This window comes from Perognathus longimembris, chromosome 25, assembly GCF_023159225.1.
Source record: "Perognathus longimembris pacificus isolate PPM17 chromosome 25, ASM2315922v1, whole genome shotgun sequence".
NCBI lineage: Eukaryota > Metazoa > Chordata > Mammalia > Rodentia > Heteromyidae > Perognathus > Perognathus longimembris.
The window spans coordinates 10,573,782-10,591,554 of NC_063185.1; the positions used below are offsets into that span (position 1 = coordinate 10,573,782).

The 17,773-nt window shown below is 39.9% G+C and overlaps 1 protein-coding gene across 2 annotated transcripts in view; it reads left to right on the top strand.

The window, feature by feature from the left end:
* The window catches only part of Gemin5 (gem nuclear organelle associated protein 5), a 51,858-nt gene that overhangs the window by 18,727 nt on the left and 15,358 nt on the right, over nt 1-17,773 (top strand). For both annotated transcript variants that reach the window (XM_048334065.1, XM_048334066.1), the window contains exons 12-20: nt 2,454-2,527; nt 3,390-3,571; nt 6,332-6,471; nt 9,374-9,545; nt 11,883-12,107; nt 13,670-13,783; nt 14,367-14,489; nt 16,342-16,437; nt 17,024-17,161. In XM_048334065.1, the coding sequence (XP_048190022.1) occupies nt 2,454-2,527; nt 3,390-3,571; nt 6,332-6,471; nt 9,374-9,545; nt 11,883-12,107; nt 13,670-13,783; nt 14,367-14,489; nt 16,342-16,437; nt 17,024-17,161 (1,264 nt within the window). The remainder of the gene's footprint in view (nt 1-2,453; nt 2,528-3,389; nt 3,572-6,331; nt 6,472-9,373; nt 9,546-11,882; nt 12,108-13,669; nt 13,784-14,366; nt 14,490-16,341; nt 16,438-17,023; nt 17,162-17,773) is intronic.

Genomic DNA, 17,773 nt, shown 5'->3' on the forward strand with positions numbered 1-17,773 from the left:
ACCGTGATTAAATTCCCCTGTGCACATCCCATTTAGGAAGTTGAGATGATGCAAAGAAGCTCTCAGAATTGTATTCCCATTGCTTAGGATTGTTTGTGTCTGCCAGTCCTTTGTTTTGTTTTCTTTTGTTTCCTTTAGGCTAGTACTCTACCACTTGCCATAGCTCTACTTTCAGCTTCTTTGGTTGTTAGAGATAAGGGATACAGTGTTTCTTCCTACCCAGTCTGGTTAGCCATACTTCTTAGATCTTATCCTCTTGAGTAGCCAGGATTGCAGGCATGAGCCATTGGTACTCAGCTATGTTACTTATATTTAAATCATGTGATCTGCTGAGTGTTTTCCTGTCTTTATTTTGTGAAAATATGCCTCCCAAAATTAAACAGTAAAAGAACAAGGTAAAAGTTATTGTGATTCCCCCAAATAGACAAGCAAAAAAAGGTACATAGTGTGCTACTTTTAAGTGATAAAGTAAAAATTTTGGAGTTGTTGAAAGGTTCCATATATTTCGTGGCATTTGGGGGGAAAATGAATCAAATATCCAGAGCATTCAGGATAAAGAGCGTGTAGCAAGATCTTTTTTATGAGCAGTATTAATATGCACAACAACTTTTATGTAATTAATGTAGCCCACTTCATGTATTATCATACAGATGCTCAGGTTTAATATCTCTGTGGTGATCACTGAACTCTGAAATTCTGAGAGTCTTCCTGAGCACTTTCAATTTTCCCTTAGCAGCAGTCACCATTGAACCCTAATTTAGATAACAGGAGTTTCCTGTAGGCATTTTACTTGTAAGGAAAATAATTTCTTTATTTATTTTACTTAATTTACTTATTTAAAGTCTAAGACTGGCATTCACACTTGGTAACAGATGCTTTAGCTCACTGGCCAGTGGTCTACCAACTGAGCCATGCCTTCAACCCTAATTTCTGATTTTAAAAAGCCAGAAAAGATAATAGAGATGATAATTCTCTGATGTCTTTCACCCAGAAACCCACATTTAATTATGCTTGCTTTAAATATTTTATCCACATGCCATCTTTTTGTTTTAGTTTTGGTTTTTGAGTGTACTGGGGCTTCAAATCAGTACCTTACAGAAACCAGGCATTGATATCTCATGTGTATAACACTGGCTACTCCAGAGACTGAGATCTGAGGATCGAGGTTCAAGTCCAGCCTGGGCTGGAAAGTCTGTGAAACTCTTATCTCTAATTAACCCCCCAAATAAATTGGGAAGTGAAGTTCTTGCTCAAGTAGTAGAGCACTAGCCTTGAGGAAAAAGGACAAGTGAGAAGGCAAGGTCCTGAGTTCAGGCCCCAATAGTAGCACACAAAAAAGTTAATTTCCTTTCCATTGAGTTCTGTTATAAATTGCTCATTAAAACAACCAACATTGTATTAATGCTTAAAATTACTAAAACAATCAATTTATATTTATCGACATTATTCCTTTCTTTTCCTAAATTTTACTTATACATTAATATCGAGTAATAAAAAGAAGTAATTCATGTTCAATAAGTTTTTAATGGCAGCTAAAGATCAGAGGTGTATACAAGGAGTTTTGACTAGAAGTAGGTATTTATAAGCTCATCACATATATAAGATAGTTGAATCAGGGCTGGGGATATAGCCTAGTGGCAAGAGTGCCTGCCTCGGATACACGAGGCCCTAGGTTCTATTCCCCAGCACCACATATACAGAAAACGGCCAGAAGCGGCGCTGTGGCTCAAGTGGCAGAGTGCTAGCCTTGAGCGGGAAGAAGCCAGGGACAGGGCTCAGGCCCTGAGTCCAAGGCCCAGGACTGGCCAAAAAAAAAAAAAAAAGATAGTTGAATCAGCTGGGCATATATGAAGTAGGCTAAAGAAACCAGCAAGAAGAGGGTCCACACAGTCTTGAGGAATACTAACACATTAGAGTAGAGGTGATTCTGGAAAAAAAGAACTTTGGAAAAATAGAAAGCAAGGGGGAAAGGGAAAGGAGGAGGAGGGAGGGGGGTATGAGGGACAAGGTAACAAACAGTACAAGAAATGTATCCAATGCCTAACGTATGAAACTGTAACCTCTCTGTACATCAGTTTGATAATAAAAATTTGAAAAAGAAAAATAGAAAGCAAGAAAAGTGTGTAACTTCTGTTAAGGATCTTGAAACACATGCTGTCAAGATAAGTGGGCACCTTTTATTCTTTATTATAGACGTTATTTTAGTTAACTTCATTTTATAGAGTCAAATGTGACTGACATTTAGTACTAACTAGCCTGTGCCCCATTAAATAAACTATTCTTAAAATACTTGTTCTTAGTAACTCTTTAACTTGCCTATGAGAATGGCTAACTTGTAATTAGGATGTGTTTAACCCTAGGGATTTCCTTTTAATTGTGTGTTGACAGCATTGATTTGTAAGATGTGTAGAGAAAAACACTTATCGCAAGAATTGGTTTGTCTTGCTTTCTAGTACAAATTGCCTGTACACACAGAGATCAGCTGGAAAGCAGATGGCAAAATCATGGCTCTTGGTAATGAAGATGGGTATGTGTTTGTTTTCTTCAAAAAAGAAAAAAATACCTTCTGAAGTGATAGCCTTTCTATAGAACATCTTAATAACAATAAAATTATTACTTTTATTTATTTTTGTCAGTTGTACAGCTTGAACTTTGGGCCTGGGTGCTGTCTCTGAGCTCTTCCACTCAAGGCTAGTACTCTGTCACTTGAGGCACAGTAAAACTTATGCTTTTCTGGTGTTTAATTGGAGATAAGAGTCTCACAGACCTTTCTGCCTGGGCTGGCTTTGAACCACGATCCTCAGATCTCAGCCTCCTGAGTAGTTAGGATTACAGGTGTGAGCCACCGGTGCCTGACACAGCAAAATTATTTTTAAAAAAGAAAAACCATAATTGCACATTTTTTAAAATCACAATCTGGCAATTGTATCAGGTAATCATAGGCAGAAATCATTTTTAGGTCTCTCGGTGTCTTATCCAATGCCAGATATTATTTCATTAATTTATTTTACTTTATCCTAACACCACTCATTATGAATGCCCACTAGCACAATTTCTTAGAAATTAAAAAAAATTAAATTAAAGCTAGATAAATTTATTTCAAAAAACAGTATTTTGTACTCTGTTCTTTTTTTGTTTTTTTTTTTAAGATGAGGTTTCACTATGTAGTCCTGTGTTGGCCTGGAACTCAGGCCTCGTGATCCTTCTAACTCAGGCTTCCAAGTTCAGGTTTATAAACATGAATCACCATATGTGGCTCAGGATTCCTTGGGAGAGAATGCTCTTTTCAGAGATGGAAAGAGCTATTCTGTCTTCCTTGGACTGGGTGGCTTTTTGCATTTGTCAATAAGTTCGTCACATTCCTTGTCCTGGTGTGTTTCTTGTTCCAGATCAATAGAGATATTTCAGGTTCCACACTTGAAACTGATCTGCATCATCCAGCAACATCATAAACTTGTGAATACCATTACCTGGCATCACGAGCATGGCAGCCAGCCGGAGCTCAGCTATCTGATGGCCTCAGGCTCCAACAATGCAGTCATTTATGTGCACAACCTGAAAACTGTCATAGGTAATACTTGGTAATTCCATCCTGTGTTCAGCTCACTGTTTCCTCCTTTTTCCAAAATTGAGGTCAGGAAAAAGTATCTAACTTCAGTCCACCTGCTAGTAGTACATACAATGGAGCCTGTATTCAAACTCACACTAGATGTGCTTATTTCAGAAAACACACTTTATATGTGTTCTAGTCAGCATATGTTCCAGCAGATATTGTTCTCTTGCAAGTACTATTCCCTACCTAGACTAACTTTCTCATGTATGTATGATTTTTTCTTCAACCCCTTTTATAACCTAGGAAAAATAAAACAGCTGATCAGAAGAGCTTTTTTCTTTCTTTTTTTTCTTGGTTGGTCATGGGGCTTAAACTTGGCCTGGGCTCTGTCCTTGAACTCTTCTGCTTAAAGGCTAGTGCTCTACAACTTGAGCCATAGCACCACTTCCAGGTTTCTGGTGGTTAATTAGAGGTAAGAGTCTCATGTACTTTCCTGCCCAAGCTGGATTTGAACCACAATCCTCAGAACTCAGCCTCCTGAGTAGCTAGGATTACAGGCGAGCCACCAGCTCCCAACTAGAAGAACCTTTTTTTTGAACAGTAGAGCAGTACTGGGGTTTGGGCTCCGGATCTCATTAGCCTGGTACTCTACCATTTGAGCCATGAATCCAGCACTATTTTTCACTGGTTATTTTTTTCTTTTTTTGTTATCATAAAGGTGATTTACATGGGGTTATAGTTGCATATAATACATTTCCTTTTGGACAATGTCACCCCTTCCCTTACTCTCTCCCAGTTTTTCTCCTCTCACTGTTTGTTGTTGTAGTTGTTAATTTTTATTATTATAAACGTGATGTACATGGGCCGGGAATGTGGCTTAGCGGTAGAGTGCTTCCCTAGCATGCATGAAGTCCTTGGTTCAATTTCTCAGCACCACATAAAAATGGGGGGAAAAAAGGTCATGTACAGAGGGGTTACAGTTAATATAAGTCAGGAAATGAGTACATTTCTTTTTGAACAATGTCACCCCTTCCCTCGCTTTCTTCCAGTTTTCCTCTTGTTCCTCCCCACAAGTTTTATAGTTCATTTTCACCATGGTGTCTAGTGAATACCACTGTTCCATGTGTTCACCCTTTGTGCCTCCATTTCTGCATACTCCACCTTTGCCTTCCCAAAGACAGAAAACAGGAAGAAAAGAAAAACAGCAACAACAACAAAAAAAAATCCTCTTGTTTCCATTTCCTAGTCACTGGTGATTTTTGAGATAGGTTTTATTTTTGGGTTTTTTGATTTTGTGCCAGTACTGGGGCGTTTTTGCTCAAGGCTGAGACTACCACTTGAGGCATAACTCCACTTTTAGATTTTGAATGGTTTATTGGAGCAAGAGTTTCACTGGCTTTCTTACCCAGGCTGGCTTCAATCTATGATCCTCAGATCTCAATCTTCTAAGGAGCTAGGGTTACAGGCATGAGCCACTAGTGGTGTTTGGCTTATCTTCTTGTTAGTTCAAATTAAAAAATAGTTGCAAGAGTAGTACAAAAGCAATCCTATTTACACTTTACTAGGTTCATTACGTTTTTTTTAAATGTTTGTTAATTTCCCTAAGTCATCTGTTATGAATTATTCATTTCTTTTATTTATTTATTTAATCATCTTTAAGTACTCATACAAAGGGGTTGCAATTCAACATGCCAGCTTGAATCTTTTTTTTCATTTTGGCTAGTCCTAGGCCGTGAACTCAGGGCCTGAGCACTGTCCCTGGCTTCTTTTTTGCTCAAGGCTAGCACTCTGCCACTTGAGCCACAGCGCCACTTCTGGCCATTTTCTGTATATGTGGTGCTGAGGAATCAAACCCAGGGCCTCATGTATACGAGGCAAGCACTCTTGCCACTAGGCCATATTCCCAGCCCCAGCCAGCTTGAATCTTGATCACTCTCTTCATCAGGAAAGAAATTGATGAGTAACTAATATTCTATTGACTGTTTACATTGTTTTTGTTGTTGTTGTTGTTGTTTGCCAGTCCTGGGCCTTGGACTCAGGGCCTGAGTTCTGTCCCTGACTTCTTTTTGCTCAAGGCTAGCACTCTGCCACTTGAGCCACTTCTGGCCATTTTCTATATATGTGGTACTTGGGAATCGAACCCAGGGCTTCATGTATACGAGGCAAGCACTCTTGCCACTAGGCCATATTCCCAGCCCGTAGGTTCATTAAGTTTTAACATTTTGTCACATTTGATATGTATAGGACAATAGCTGTTGTAGGTGTTCCTGAACTTTGCTTTTTATGTTTTTTCCCTCATAATAAACGTCATTTTATACCTTTTGCCTAGTAAATATTAACAAGAATATTATTTTTCTTTATTTTTTTGGTCGGTCTTTGGGCTTTTTTGTCAAGCCTTGGCTCTGTTCCTGAGCCTCTTTTGTGCTCAAGGCTAGTGTTCTACCACTTGAGCCACAGTGCCATTTCTGGCTTTTTTCTGAGTAGTTTATTGGGGCTAAGAATCTTGGACTTTCGGGCTGTCTTCAAACTGCAGATCTCAGCCTCCTAAGTAGTTAGGATTACAGGCATGAGCCACTGGCACCTGGCTTATTATTTTCCTTTCGTTGGCTTTCAGAAGGAAATCGTGAAAGCTAACACATTTCGTGGTAAATTTGTGTGTCAGACCCTGATAATGTACCACATTCTGAGCCAGAAGACAGTATTGCCTGTGAAAAAAAGTATTGTCTGAAAAAAATCTTTACTCTGGCCTTATCACCTTCCTCTATGCCCTTTTCTTAGAGAGCAATCCTGAGTCTCCAGTGACCATGACGGAACCCTACCGGACCCTTTCAGGACACACAGCCAAGATTACCAGTCTGGCATGGAGCCCACATCATGATGGGAGGCTAGTGTCTGCTTCCTACGATGGAACAGCACAGGTACCCTTGTCTTCTTAACCTGTCCTCGACCCCAAGGGTTCCTCACTGTGCATTTGAACCTAAGAACTAAGGAGATAACATAGAGTGTGTCTTCTGCCAATTATGGACATATTTTCCTTCCTCCACTTTCATCTTCTGTACAAAGAGATTGTCTCAGCTCTACCAGCCATTTTGTTTATTCTGGGCTCTTAGGCTAAGTCTGGGTTTTATGCTTAGACAAAAAGAAAGTCATAGCAAACTTTTCAACATTTTTACAGATTTCATTCTGATTTACTATGAGTAGCTAGACAGAATTTACATGTTTTATATTGGTTTTTGTTTTCTTTCTTGTACTGTTAGTAGGGCTTAAACCTAGGGTTTCACACCCTTACTTGGCTTTTTTTTCTTTGCACAAGGCTGGCATTCCACTTGAGCCACAGCTCCACTTTTGGCCTTTTGGTGGTTAATTGGAGATGAGAGTCTGATGGATTTTCCTGCCCCAGCTGGCTTTAAATGTTGGTTGACCTTCAGATCTCAGCCTCCTGCATAGCTAGGATTACAGGCGTAAACCACACACTGACAAATGCAGTTGTCTTAAACACAGCAATGTTGGCTAATCACAAAAGTAATTAGATATTTTTGGTTGGTTTATGGTTTGGGGGTTTTTTTTGACACAAGAATCTCTCACTATGTCACTTAGGCTGGCCTCACACTCTAGGTCTTCCTAACTTAGCTTTCTGTATACACCGTCATCCTTGACATGGAAACAGTTTTTTTACTATAAATCAGTAAATCAGAAACTTGCACATTCTAAAAAGTAAAGATGAAATGCCATACCAGGGCTGCCAAGTAGTGAGTAGCTCTTTTTTTTTTTTGGCCAGTCCTGGGCCTTGAACTCAGGGCCTGAGCACTGTCCCTGGCTTCTTCCCGCTCAAGGCTAGCACTCTGCCACTTGAGCCACAGCGCCGCGTCTGGCCGTTTTCTGTATATGTGGTGCTAGGGAATCGAACCTAGGGCCTCGTGTATCCGAGGCAAGCACTCTTGCCACTAGGCTATATCCCCAGCCCTCTTTTTCTTTTTTTCATGATTTATTATTTTTTATTTTTTCCAAGAACAGTTAACATTTACTAGGCACCTATTGGCCTTAGTCAGTTGCATCTAAAAAGCAAAGCTAATTAACCCACAGCCCACGTTCTTTGAAATGGTTAGCCTTATTTCTTAGCTCTTTTCACCACTAGTCAAGCATTAGCTTCAAGTTCATAATTGTCTACTATTCCCTGTCTGACGAACAGAAAAGTTAGGGGATGATGGGATAAGGCGAGCAGTTTACATCTTCTGTAGATACTTCAAGTAATTGGCCCCAAGGGGAAACTACTGAGTCGGCCATGGTTTCTGAGGACATAAAATGTGGAAGTAAATTGACCTGTAGAAAGAGTTAATATCCAAGAATGTGTGAACGTATTAAAATCCTCTAACTTCATCTCAGCTGGCCTAATATCCTGAGTCACTAGATGATCCGAAGAATACAGTACAAAAGGAACGAACCGATGGACATTGATTCTAAAACCCCAAGAACAAAACTTTGTACAAGATGAGCAAGTGAAATGAAATCACTTCTATTGAAATGAAAATCTCACACAGGTTTTGTTGTTGTTGTTGTTGTTATACGTACATGGACATACACACACCCACACACGCACAGACACACAAGCAAGAATGTGTATTTTGTAAGATAAGGTCCTTGGAAATAGACATTCTTAGCAAATGTGGATGACAGATCAATTGGAATTTATTTTCTTTTAACACTGGATTATCATAAAGAAAACTGGTATAAATGAAAAAAATCCATTTCAAATACCTACATCTAAAATTTTTAGGCAGTGACAAAGCACTTTGTTGACAAGGAGGAGGGTGGAATGATGGATGTTAATTGTCCCAAAATGCTGGGTGCCTTGGTTAGTTTTCACAAATTCACATATCAGAACAAACAATACTGCTAAATATTCCTCTTTTTTTTTTTTTTTTTGCTTTTTGTTTTTGTTAAAACATACTGGGAGAAAGAAAAGAAAAACTGGAAATCCATACATCTTTCAAAAGTCTGAAATTGAAGCAATATTTAGAACCATAGATAAGGGAATACGGTAGCATTGGTGTAATATACACAATACGCTTTTTTCTTTTAATCTGTAATGTACATCAAATACTTTACAACAATGCTTTAAAAAAAGGCAAGAAACATCTTGCTGTACAGAGGAACTCCAATGCAGCTTGTAGCCTAGAGTCACACGGATGAAAGGGAGTAAAGTGTGAGAAGCCGTCCCCCATCAAGTGTGGAACCTCATCTGTCTTGTGCTTGGCAACCCCCCCATCCCCCCTCCCCCTCTCCTCCCCTCCCCTCTCTCCTTCCTCCTCCACCTTCAGAATAAAGCACTTATAAAACTCTACAGCTCACCCTAGATCTGTACTGGGACACTGCCCTATTTAGGATTGCCTTAGCGTTCTACCAATTTCCAAGTTAACTTGCCGTTCATTTAGTTTTCTAAAATAGCTCTGGCTATTTCCTTACTGGTTATCACAGCCTTCCTACGGAAAAGGCTCGGACAAACTAAAGTGGCAGGGATATAAGAAAATAAAAAGAAAGTGTGTCGTGGTATGCATGCACATGCACTGTTCCGGAGCCGAAGTGAGTAGCTCTTGATGTTAGCACTAGATTGTCCTCAGCAGCTGGAGAACCAGTATCTGTGATAGATGTCTGACTTGGTGTTGAATTGTAATTGAGCTCTTTGCACAAAGCTGGGAGCCATGAAGAAGGGCTGCTTTCCGTGAAATAGTCACAGGCTAATTTGGGAGATAACAAGGACCTGTGTGGCTCAGAATAACCAGACCTTGTCATTGTCCGTCTGTCACATGGTGTTGAATGCAGGTGTGGGATACTCTGCGGGAAGAGCCTCTGTGCAACTTCCGAGGACATCGAGGCCGACTGCTCTGTGTGGTGTGGTCCCCATTGGATCCAGATTGCATCTACTCAGGAGCAGATGACTTCTGTGTGTACAAATGGCTGACTTCCATGCAAGATCACTCCAGGCCTCCTCAAGGTCAGTCAAGGCAGGGAGCCCATTAAATGTTTGCCTTAAACCCTTTCTCTTTTCCTTACCTATCAAATTAATGAGAGTCATAAAAGAAGATATCCATTCAGAGCCCCAGCAAGGGAGGCAGGGCCCTAGGAAACACACTGCCTATCACCCAGAGCTTGGTCGCTAAGTATCATTCTTCAGTCCTGGGCCTTGAACTCAGGGCATGAGCACTGTCCCTGGCTTCCTTTTGCTCAAGGCTACCACTCTGCCACTTGAGCCACAGCAACACTTCTGGCCATTTTCTATATATGTGGTGCTGAGGAATCGAACCTAGGGCTTCATGTATACGAGGTAAGCACTCTTGCCACTAGGCCATATTCCCAGCCCCAGTATCATTCTTCATTGAAAAGGTCCAAGGCTTTTTTGGGAAATGGAAGGATAATGGGACACTATGTTATGCCAGAAAGTCAAGGCATGATCAAAGAGTCAAGGAGAACTAAGAACACAAAAGCCAGCAGGAAGTGGCTGCTGCTACTGATGAAAACTGGGACTGTTTGAACTTGAAAATAAGTAACAAGAAATTCATTTCTGATTACCAAAAAACTGACTGATAATAAACATGACCACCATGGTATGAATAACAAATTGAAGCCGGGAGTTGGTGGCTTACATTGTACTCCCAGCTACTCAGGAGGCTGAGATCTGAGGATTGCAGTTTGAAGCCAGGCAGGAAAGTCTAAGACTCTTATCTCCACTAAACTACCAAAAAAGCTGGAGTGAAGCTGTGGCTCAAGTGGTAGAGTACTAGGCTTGAAGAACAGAATATCAGCAACAGCAACCAGGCTCTTAAGTTCAAGACCTAAGACAAACAAAACCTGCTAAAATTGTTTTAAGGAGCTGTAAGAAAGTCTGATGTTGATATATTTTATGATTTCCTGGAAATGTCACAGCATGCACTTATAAAACTCTAAATAAATAAATAAATAAAATTAATTAAAAAAAAAATAAGACAAAGGGGGCTGGGAATATTGCCTAGTGGTAGAGTGCTTGCCTTGCATACATGAAGCCCTCAGTTCGATTCCTCAGCACCACATATATAGAAAAGGCCAGAAGTGGCGCTGTGGCTCAAGTGGTAGAGTACTAGCCTTGAGCAGAAAGAAGCCAGGGACAGAGCCCAGGCACTGAGTCCAAGCTCCAGGACTGGCAAAAAAATAATAATAAGACAAAGGGGGGAAAAAAGACCCCCCCCCCGCCCAAAAAAAAAAAAAGCTCTTTTAAAAAAAAGGTGTCTGGGCTGGGACTATGGCCTAGTGGTAGGGTGCTTGCCTCATATACATGAACCCCTGGGTTCGATTCCTCAGCACCATGTATGTATAGAAAAAGCCAGAAGTAGCGCTGTGGCTTAAGTGGTAGAGTGCTAGCTTTGAGCAAAAAGAAGCCAGGACAGTACTTGGGCCCTGAATGCCACCCCCCCCCAAAAAAAAATGGTGTCATAGGTTATCTCCTGTATTTATTTCATTATGAAATATTTGGATTTACTATTTCAGAATAAACTAGTTTTTCCACTAAAAATTGTATAAGTTAGGTACTGGGGACTCATGCTTATAATCTTAGCTATTCAGGAGTCTGAGGTCTAAGGATCACAGTTTGAAGCCAGCCCACGCAGAAAAGTCCATGAGACTCTTCATCTCCAATAAACTGCTCAGAAAAACAAAAAACAAAAAAAAGCCAGGAGTGGCATTGCAAGCTCAAGTGGTAAAGTGCTAGCCTTGCTTTTAAGTTTCAGATCCCCAATTGAAAGGAAAGCAGAAGCTGTTGTAGGTCTAGGCAACCAGTGAAGCCTGAGAGTCAAATGCCGTGTGTGCACCTGGAATTTGAAGAGAATATGGACAGTGGTGGTGGATCCATGTGACTTCCTTAACTTGGTGATGTTGAATGTCCTCTTGTAATTGGGCATCGTATTTGTGGCTTAATGAAATCCCAAAGGAGTTTGGTTAACATTGTGCTGGCTTTGGGTAACCCTAGCTACTTAGAAGGCTGAGATCTTATGATCATGGTTTAAAGCCAGTTTGGGCAAGAAAATTCATGAGACTCTTATCTCCAGTTAACCACCAAAAAGCTAGATGTGAAAATGTTGCTCAAGCACTAGCCTTGAGCAAAAGAAAGAAGTTTAGGGACAGCACCCAGGCCCTGAGTTCAACCCCCCCCCCCCCCAACACACAAATTGATTAGGAAGAAAAGCAAAAGAAAATAAAAAACAGAGTAATGTAATAAGAGTTTTGAGATTACCACCCAGGATCCCTTTAAGAAAGAATGTCTATTTTAATGTTTTTCTTATTGTGATTTTTTTTTTGGTAGGCAAAAAAAGTATTGAATTGGAGAAAAAACGGCTCTCTCAACCCAAGCCAAAGGCTAAAAAGAAGAAGAAACCTACCTTGCGCATGCCTATAAAGCAGGAGTCACTTGAGGGGAATGAAGAGAGCATAAAGGAGAACTCAGTACCCACAGAGAATGGGGTGTCAGACCAGGAGGGCGAAGAAGAAGCCCAGGAACCAGAGTTACCCTGTGGCCTCACTTCCACAGGTATGTGCAGAATCACATGTTGATTCACTAACTCTGAGGATTTTTATCATGGCTAGGAAACTAAGCTAGGTCCTTACTCTGAAACTTCTTTATCTCACCCGTCTTATAACCCAACTTCTTAGCTGGCATCTTTAGTGCCTCTGGAAATCATACTAATTTTCCTTAAAGCTTTATTTCTCTAAAATAGATACCCGTGATGTGCTAAAGGAGATCTGCTGGATTATTGAAGTAGAAACAATCCAATTTCGTTTAAAAAAACAAACAAAAAAAACAAACAACTAGGAAGAGTAACACCATGGACAAAGTGAAATAAGGATACTGTGTACATAGACACTTAGGGGAAAAAGTTTTAACAGTGTGGCATCTTCAGCCCCATCTGTAAGAAACCACTGTTCCTTATAAATGTCTGACCTTGGGAACTACTATTCTAGTGTGAACTGCCAAATTTCACCATCTCACCTCGAGCTCCTTCTTAGCTTTTTGTCATCTTGGAAAAGAAAAGAATTATGAACCATTATTAGGTTCTTCTAGTCAGTTAAAACTAGAGTATAAGCTCACAGAAATCTGTGAAATCACTAATCTTCCATAATGAATTCCAGTTCATAGATGAGAAAAAGTCATTCTTGGGTAAAATAGCATTATTACTCTTACATATTTGTACTAGCTGGTGCTTATTATCAGATAATATAAGGAGATGCTGTGATTTACTTACGCTTAATCCAGAAGGAAGAGGATTATTTTTTGGTTATGGTCCTTGGGTTGGTACTCTGACTTGTGCTTTCCAGGCAAGATCTGTATCACTTCTTGTCCTATGTTGAAGTGATAAAAGTGAAGTGGTTTGCAGGCATCTCTGATTCTCTCTATCCTAAGTGATGACTGTTGGATCCATAGCATGGGTAAATAAAACATCACAGATTTTGGCTTATCAAAATGCTTCTACATCACCAAATGGCTGCCCAAGATAGACTTCTTGGTGTTGGTCAGCAGATTACTTTTTTTTTTCCTAATTTGTACCTTTAGGATTGTGACTCACATATAATTACTATCCTCCATTAGTAAGGTTATTCTTTGTATAATTAAATTTGGCAGTTGGTACTTAATGATCCAATTTTTTTTTTTTTTTTTGCCAGTCCTGGGCCTTGGACTCAGGGCCTGAGCACCATCCCTGGCTTCTTCCTGCTCAAGGCTAGCACTCTGCCACCTGAGCCACAGCGCCCCTTCTGGTCGTTTTCTATATATGTGGTGCTGGGGAATCAAACCGAGAGCTTCATGTGTAGGAGGCAAGCACTCTTGCCACTAGGCCATATTCCCAGCCCTTGATCCAAATATTAAGTGCCTTGTCACCTGGGCAATTTAGGGACTTCTTGTTCTCTGATATAAAGTTAAAGAGACTAGAAGTTCAAAATTTTCCTCAAGTGAGGTAGGCAAAGGACAAATTTTTGAGTCTTCCTGGGATGAATAAACTTGAATAGCTAGGCCTAGTAAAGCTTTTCATGTTTAGAATTAGATTCTGCATAGTTCTTACCCCAAACATTGTTCTTTATTTTTCCTCCATGGTGAAGATGCTAAAGAACCAATTATCTGCAGTCCGGTTTCCTCAGGCTTTGAAAAGTCAAAAGTCACTATTAATAACAAAGTTACTTTACTGAAAAAGGAACCAGCTAAAGAGAAATCAGGTTAGTATCTAATAACCAAAATATACTTTTAAACTATTATACACAACTTAGAATTCAAAAGTATATAGTAAGTTTGAAAAACAGGGTAGGTGTTCTGCTTATGTTTCAGTATGGGTAATGGTTTTGTTTGTTTTTATTGGTTTGGAGGCTTGAACTCTGGGCTTGGGCACCGTCCCTGAGCTCTTCAGCTCAAGGATGGCACTCTGCCACTTGAGACACAGTGCCACTTGCAGTTTTCTGGTGGTTAATTGGAGATAAGAGTCGCACAGACTTTCCTGCTTAGGCTGGCTTTGAACTGCAATCCTCAACTCTCAGCCTCTTGAGTAGCTAAGGTGTAAGCCACCTGAGTAATGGTTTTGAACTGTTTTTTAACACCTGATAAAATGTTTTATTGCTGTGACTATTGCTTTGTTGATATTACCAAGGGCATATTGTGGACATTGACTAGCTAGTTTAATGTAGGAGTCAGAATCTGTGCCCAGAGGCACAGATCCCTTTGGTAGAGTACATCTGTACAATAGACATACATTCCATTTTATTTCTCATCCACTTTTCAGCTTGGCATTATTTTATTACATTTCAGAAGCCTCAATCAAGAAGAGGAAAGCTCGGTCCATGCTTCCTCTGAGTACAAGCCTGGACCACAGGTCCAAAGAGGAACTTCATCATGACTGTTTGGTGCTGGCAACTGCAAAACACTCCAAAGGTAAAAAAAAAAAAAAAAAAAACACTCCAAAGGTGAAAACATAAACTTTGACCACAGCACAGGCTTTTGTGGTCTAGTATATCAAGGGCTCATGCTTACTGATTATATGAGCAAGATAGCAAATCTAAACTTAATTAGCTGTATCTATGTTCCTTAGTAGCCTTTGTTTTTCTTCAGCCCCATACCCTGATCCCCACTTGATTTCTTAGCCCTGTGCAGTGCTTTGGGATCTAGTCCTCTGCTTTATCATTCTCAATGATGTGTATCAGAGTTGGTATGTTGGTCTAACTATCTGGGTATAAATCTACTTTCACTTTTGTTCCCACTAATAGCATCTTTAAGTAGAAAAAGTTTCTTCTTTATTGAAAATACATCCATTCAACAGTTCCTTTAAAATACCTCATGAAAGTTTTTTATTTATGGAGGGTGTATGTTTGTTTTCTGCTTTTCAAGCCATTACTTAAAAACCATGGTTTTGGTACTAGGGGACTTTCGGGCTTTTTTTTTTCTTTATTTTATTTTGATTCTGCCCCTGCTAGTGTTTGAATTCTGGGTCTCCTACTTGCTCACCTTGCTTGCTTAGCTAGCACTCTACACTCTACCACTTGAGCCACACTTGCAGCCCAGCTTTTTGCTTGTTAATTGGAGATGGAGTTGAATACTTTTTTGCCTGGGCTAGCTTTGAAACACCATTCTCTGAATCGGTGCCTCCTGAGTAGCTAGGATTACAGGAATTAGCCACTAGTGCCTAATTAAATTGTATGTTTTCAGGAGGGTGGCATGTAATAAAATGAACTTCAAACATTCTAAAATTAACTCTTCTTCCCATCCTTCACATCCTGTCTTTGCCCTTTCTCCTTCCTAGAAGCCACACTATCACAAGGTTCTAGTGTCTTGTCAGAAGCATAGAAACTTGTAACATGTGCTTCTTTTTTTTAAACACTGACTTCACTCTGGAGCTTTACAATAAAGTTTATAATTTGCAGTATATGTTTACACGGTTTCCTTTCTTGAAAATAGAATTTTTTGAAAAATGGAGAATTTTTTTAACAATTGAATCCCTTTGTCATGGGTCCCAGTGAATACTAAGGAACTTTATTTTTTTTGTTTAAAAAAGTTTTAATTAAAGACAATTCCATGAAAGTAGAGGATAAAGAATGGGATGACAAGAAGTATTTGGTCTTAATAAGAGGAACTTTCTTTACTAGTTAATTTTTGTTAGGTTGCTTATTTGTTGCATCATTTAAGTACATGTTGAGGTTTGAGGTTTTTCAACATTTTTTTTCCAGCAAAGCTTTATTTAACAAATCAGAATTGGATTTTGCTTTAAAAGTTATATTTTTACATTTTGGGTTTTAGGATTCTTTTTAATTTTTTGGAGCTTTGGGGTATGAGTGGGCCAGTACTAGGGCTTGACCTCAGGCCCTGGAGCTCTTATGTAGAGTTTTTTGGGTTTTTTTTTGTTCAGGGCTATCATGGTACCATTAGAACTACATCTCTACTTCCGGCTTTTTGCTAGTTACTTGTAGATAAGAATCTTGAGGATTTATTTGCCTGGGTTGGCTTTAAACTATGATACTCAGATCTCAGCAAGTAGGGTTACAGGTGTGAGCTACAAACCCCTGGGTATATTCTGCTACCTTTGTAACCCAAAACAAGTATTTCTGTTGGGGTAAACAAGGGCACAGAACTCTGAAGTAATTTTATGGTCATGTTTTTTGAATTATCAGATAGGAAAATGTAGGCTATGTATATATGAACATATGGGGTATATGTATATATGTGTGTGTGTTTGTGTGTATATATATACATATATATATATACACTCATATTTGTCATTTTAAATGTACAGAACGAAATGAGGATGTATCTGCTGATCTTGAGGAAAGATTTCACCTGGGGCTTTTCACAGACAGGCCTACCCTGTACAGAATGATTGAGACTGAAGGTGAGACAAATCCAGTCTTCTTCCCATCCATCTGCATATGTATGTCCTATGGTATTGTTATTGTGTGTGTGTGTGTGTGTGTGTGTGTGTGTGTGTGTGTGTGTGTGTGTGTGTGTGTGCTGGGTTTAAATTCAGGGCTCGTACACTGTCCCTTAGCTTTTTCCCTCAAAGGTAAAACACTCTGCCATTCGAACCAAGCTCTAGTTTCTGTGCTTTTTGCTAGTTAATTGGAGGTAAAAGTCTCATGGACTTCTTTGTGTGGGCTGACTTTGAACTGGGATCCTCAGATCTCAGCCTCAGCTAGAATTCCAGGCATGAGCCACCAGCACCCAGCTTTTTGTGGTCAACTGTTACAACCTGCATACTCATACACATCCCTCACCCCCTAAAAACTCAATGTTTACTCTAACTGACAGGGTATGAGTAAAGCAGGTTGAGTGGGTAAGTTACCAAATGGGCTTCTAGCCCCTTGAAAATAATTCCAGTAGGTAACTTTCCCTTCAGTGAGTGAGTACATATTTCCTCTTTCACTTTTTGCCTTTCTTTTTCTAGAAATCAGTGAAATGGTTATTATCTTTTCCAACAGGGAAAGGTCACTTGGAAAATGGCCACCCTGAATTATTTCACCAGCTGATGCTTTGGAAAGGAGACCTAAAAGGTGTTCTTCAGACGGCAGCAGAAAGAGGAGAGCTGACAGACAATCTTGTGGCTATGGCACCAGTAGGTATGTGCTTCTCAACAAAAACGTACCATCTTCTCTAGGCTATGTTCACTAGCCCTTAGCAGTACCACTCTTAATCATGTAATCACTTATAAATACAGTTACAGGCTGGGTGCCGGTGGCTCACACCTGTGTAATCCTAGCCACTCCAGAGGCTGAAATCTGAATATCGCAGTTTGAAGCCAGCCCAGGCAGAAAAGTCTCTGTAAGGCTCTTCTCCAATTAACCACTCAAAAACTGAAAGTGGAGTTGTGGCTCAAGATGGTAGAGCATTTAGCCTTCAGCTAAAGAGCGCAGGGATAGGGCCTAGGCCCTGAGTTCAAGCCCCACAACCAACAAAAAATAAATTATAGTTACATACAAAGCTAATTCTGTGTAATAGTAAGCTAATACTTCACCCCAGCACCTGTGAACAGGCACAGCACTAACATGCTTTAATAGTAAAAGCCATTCTGGGCTACTGTAACAACCTACTTGAAGCTGTGTACTTTCTAAAGAAAAAGAGTGTATTTAGCTCTTAAATAAGAGCTTCCTGATCAGGATCTGGCAAGAGAGATTACAGAAGCCAGAGAGAGAAGGGTGCCAGGCTAGTTTTCTGGTGGAGTAGAGGAGTAC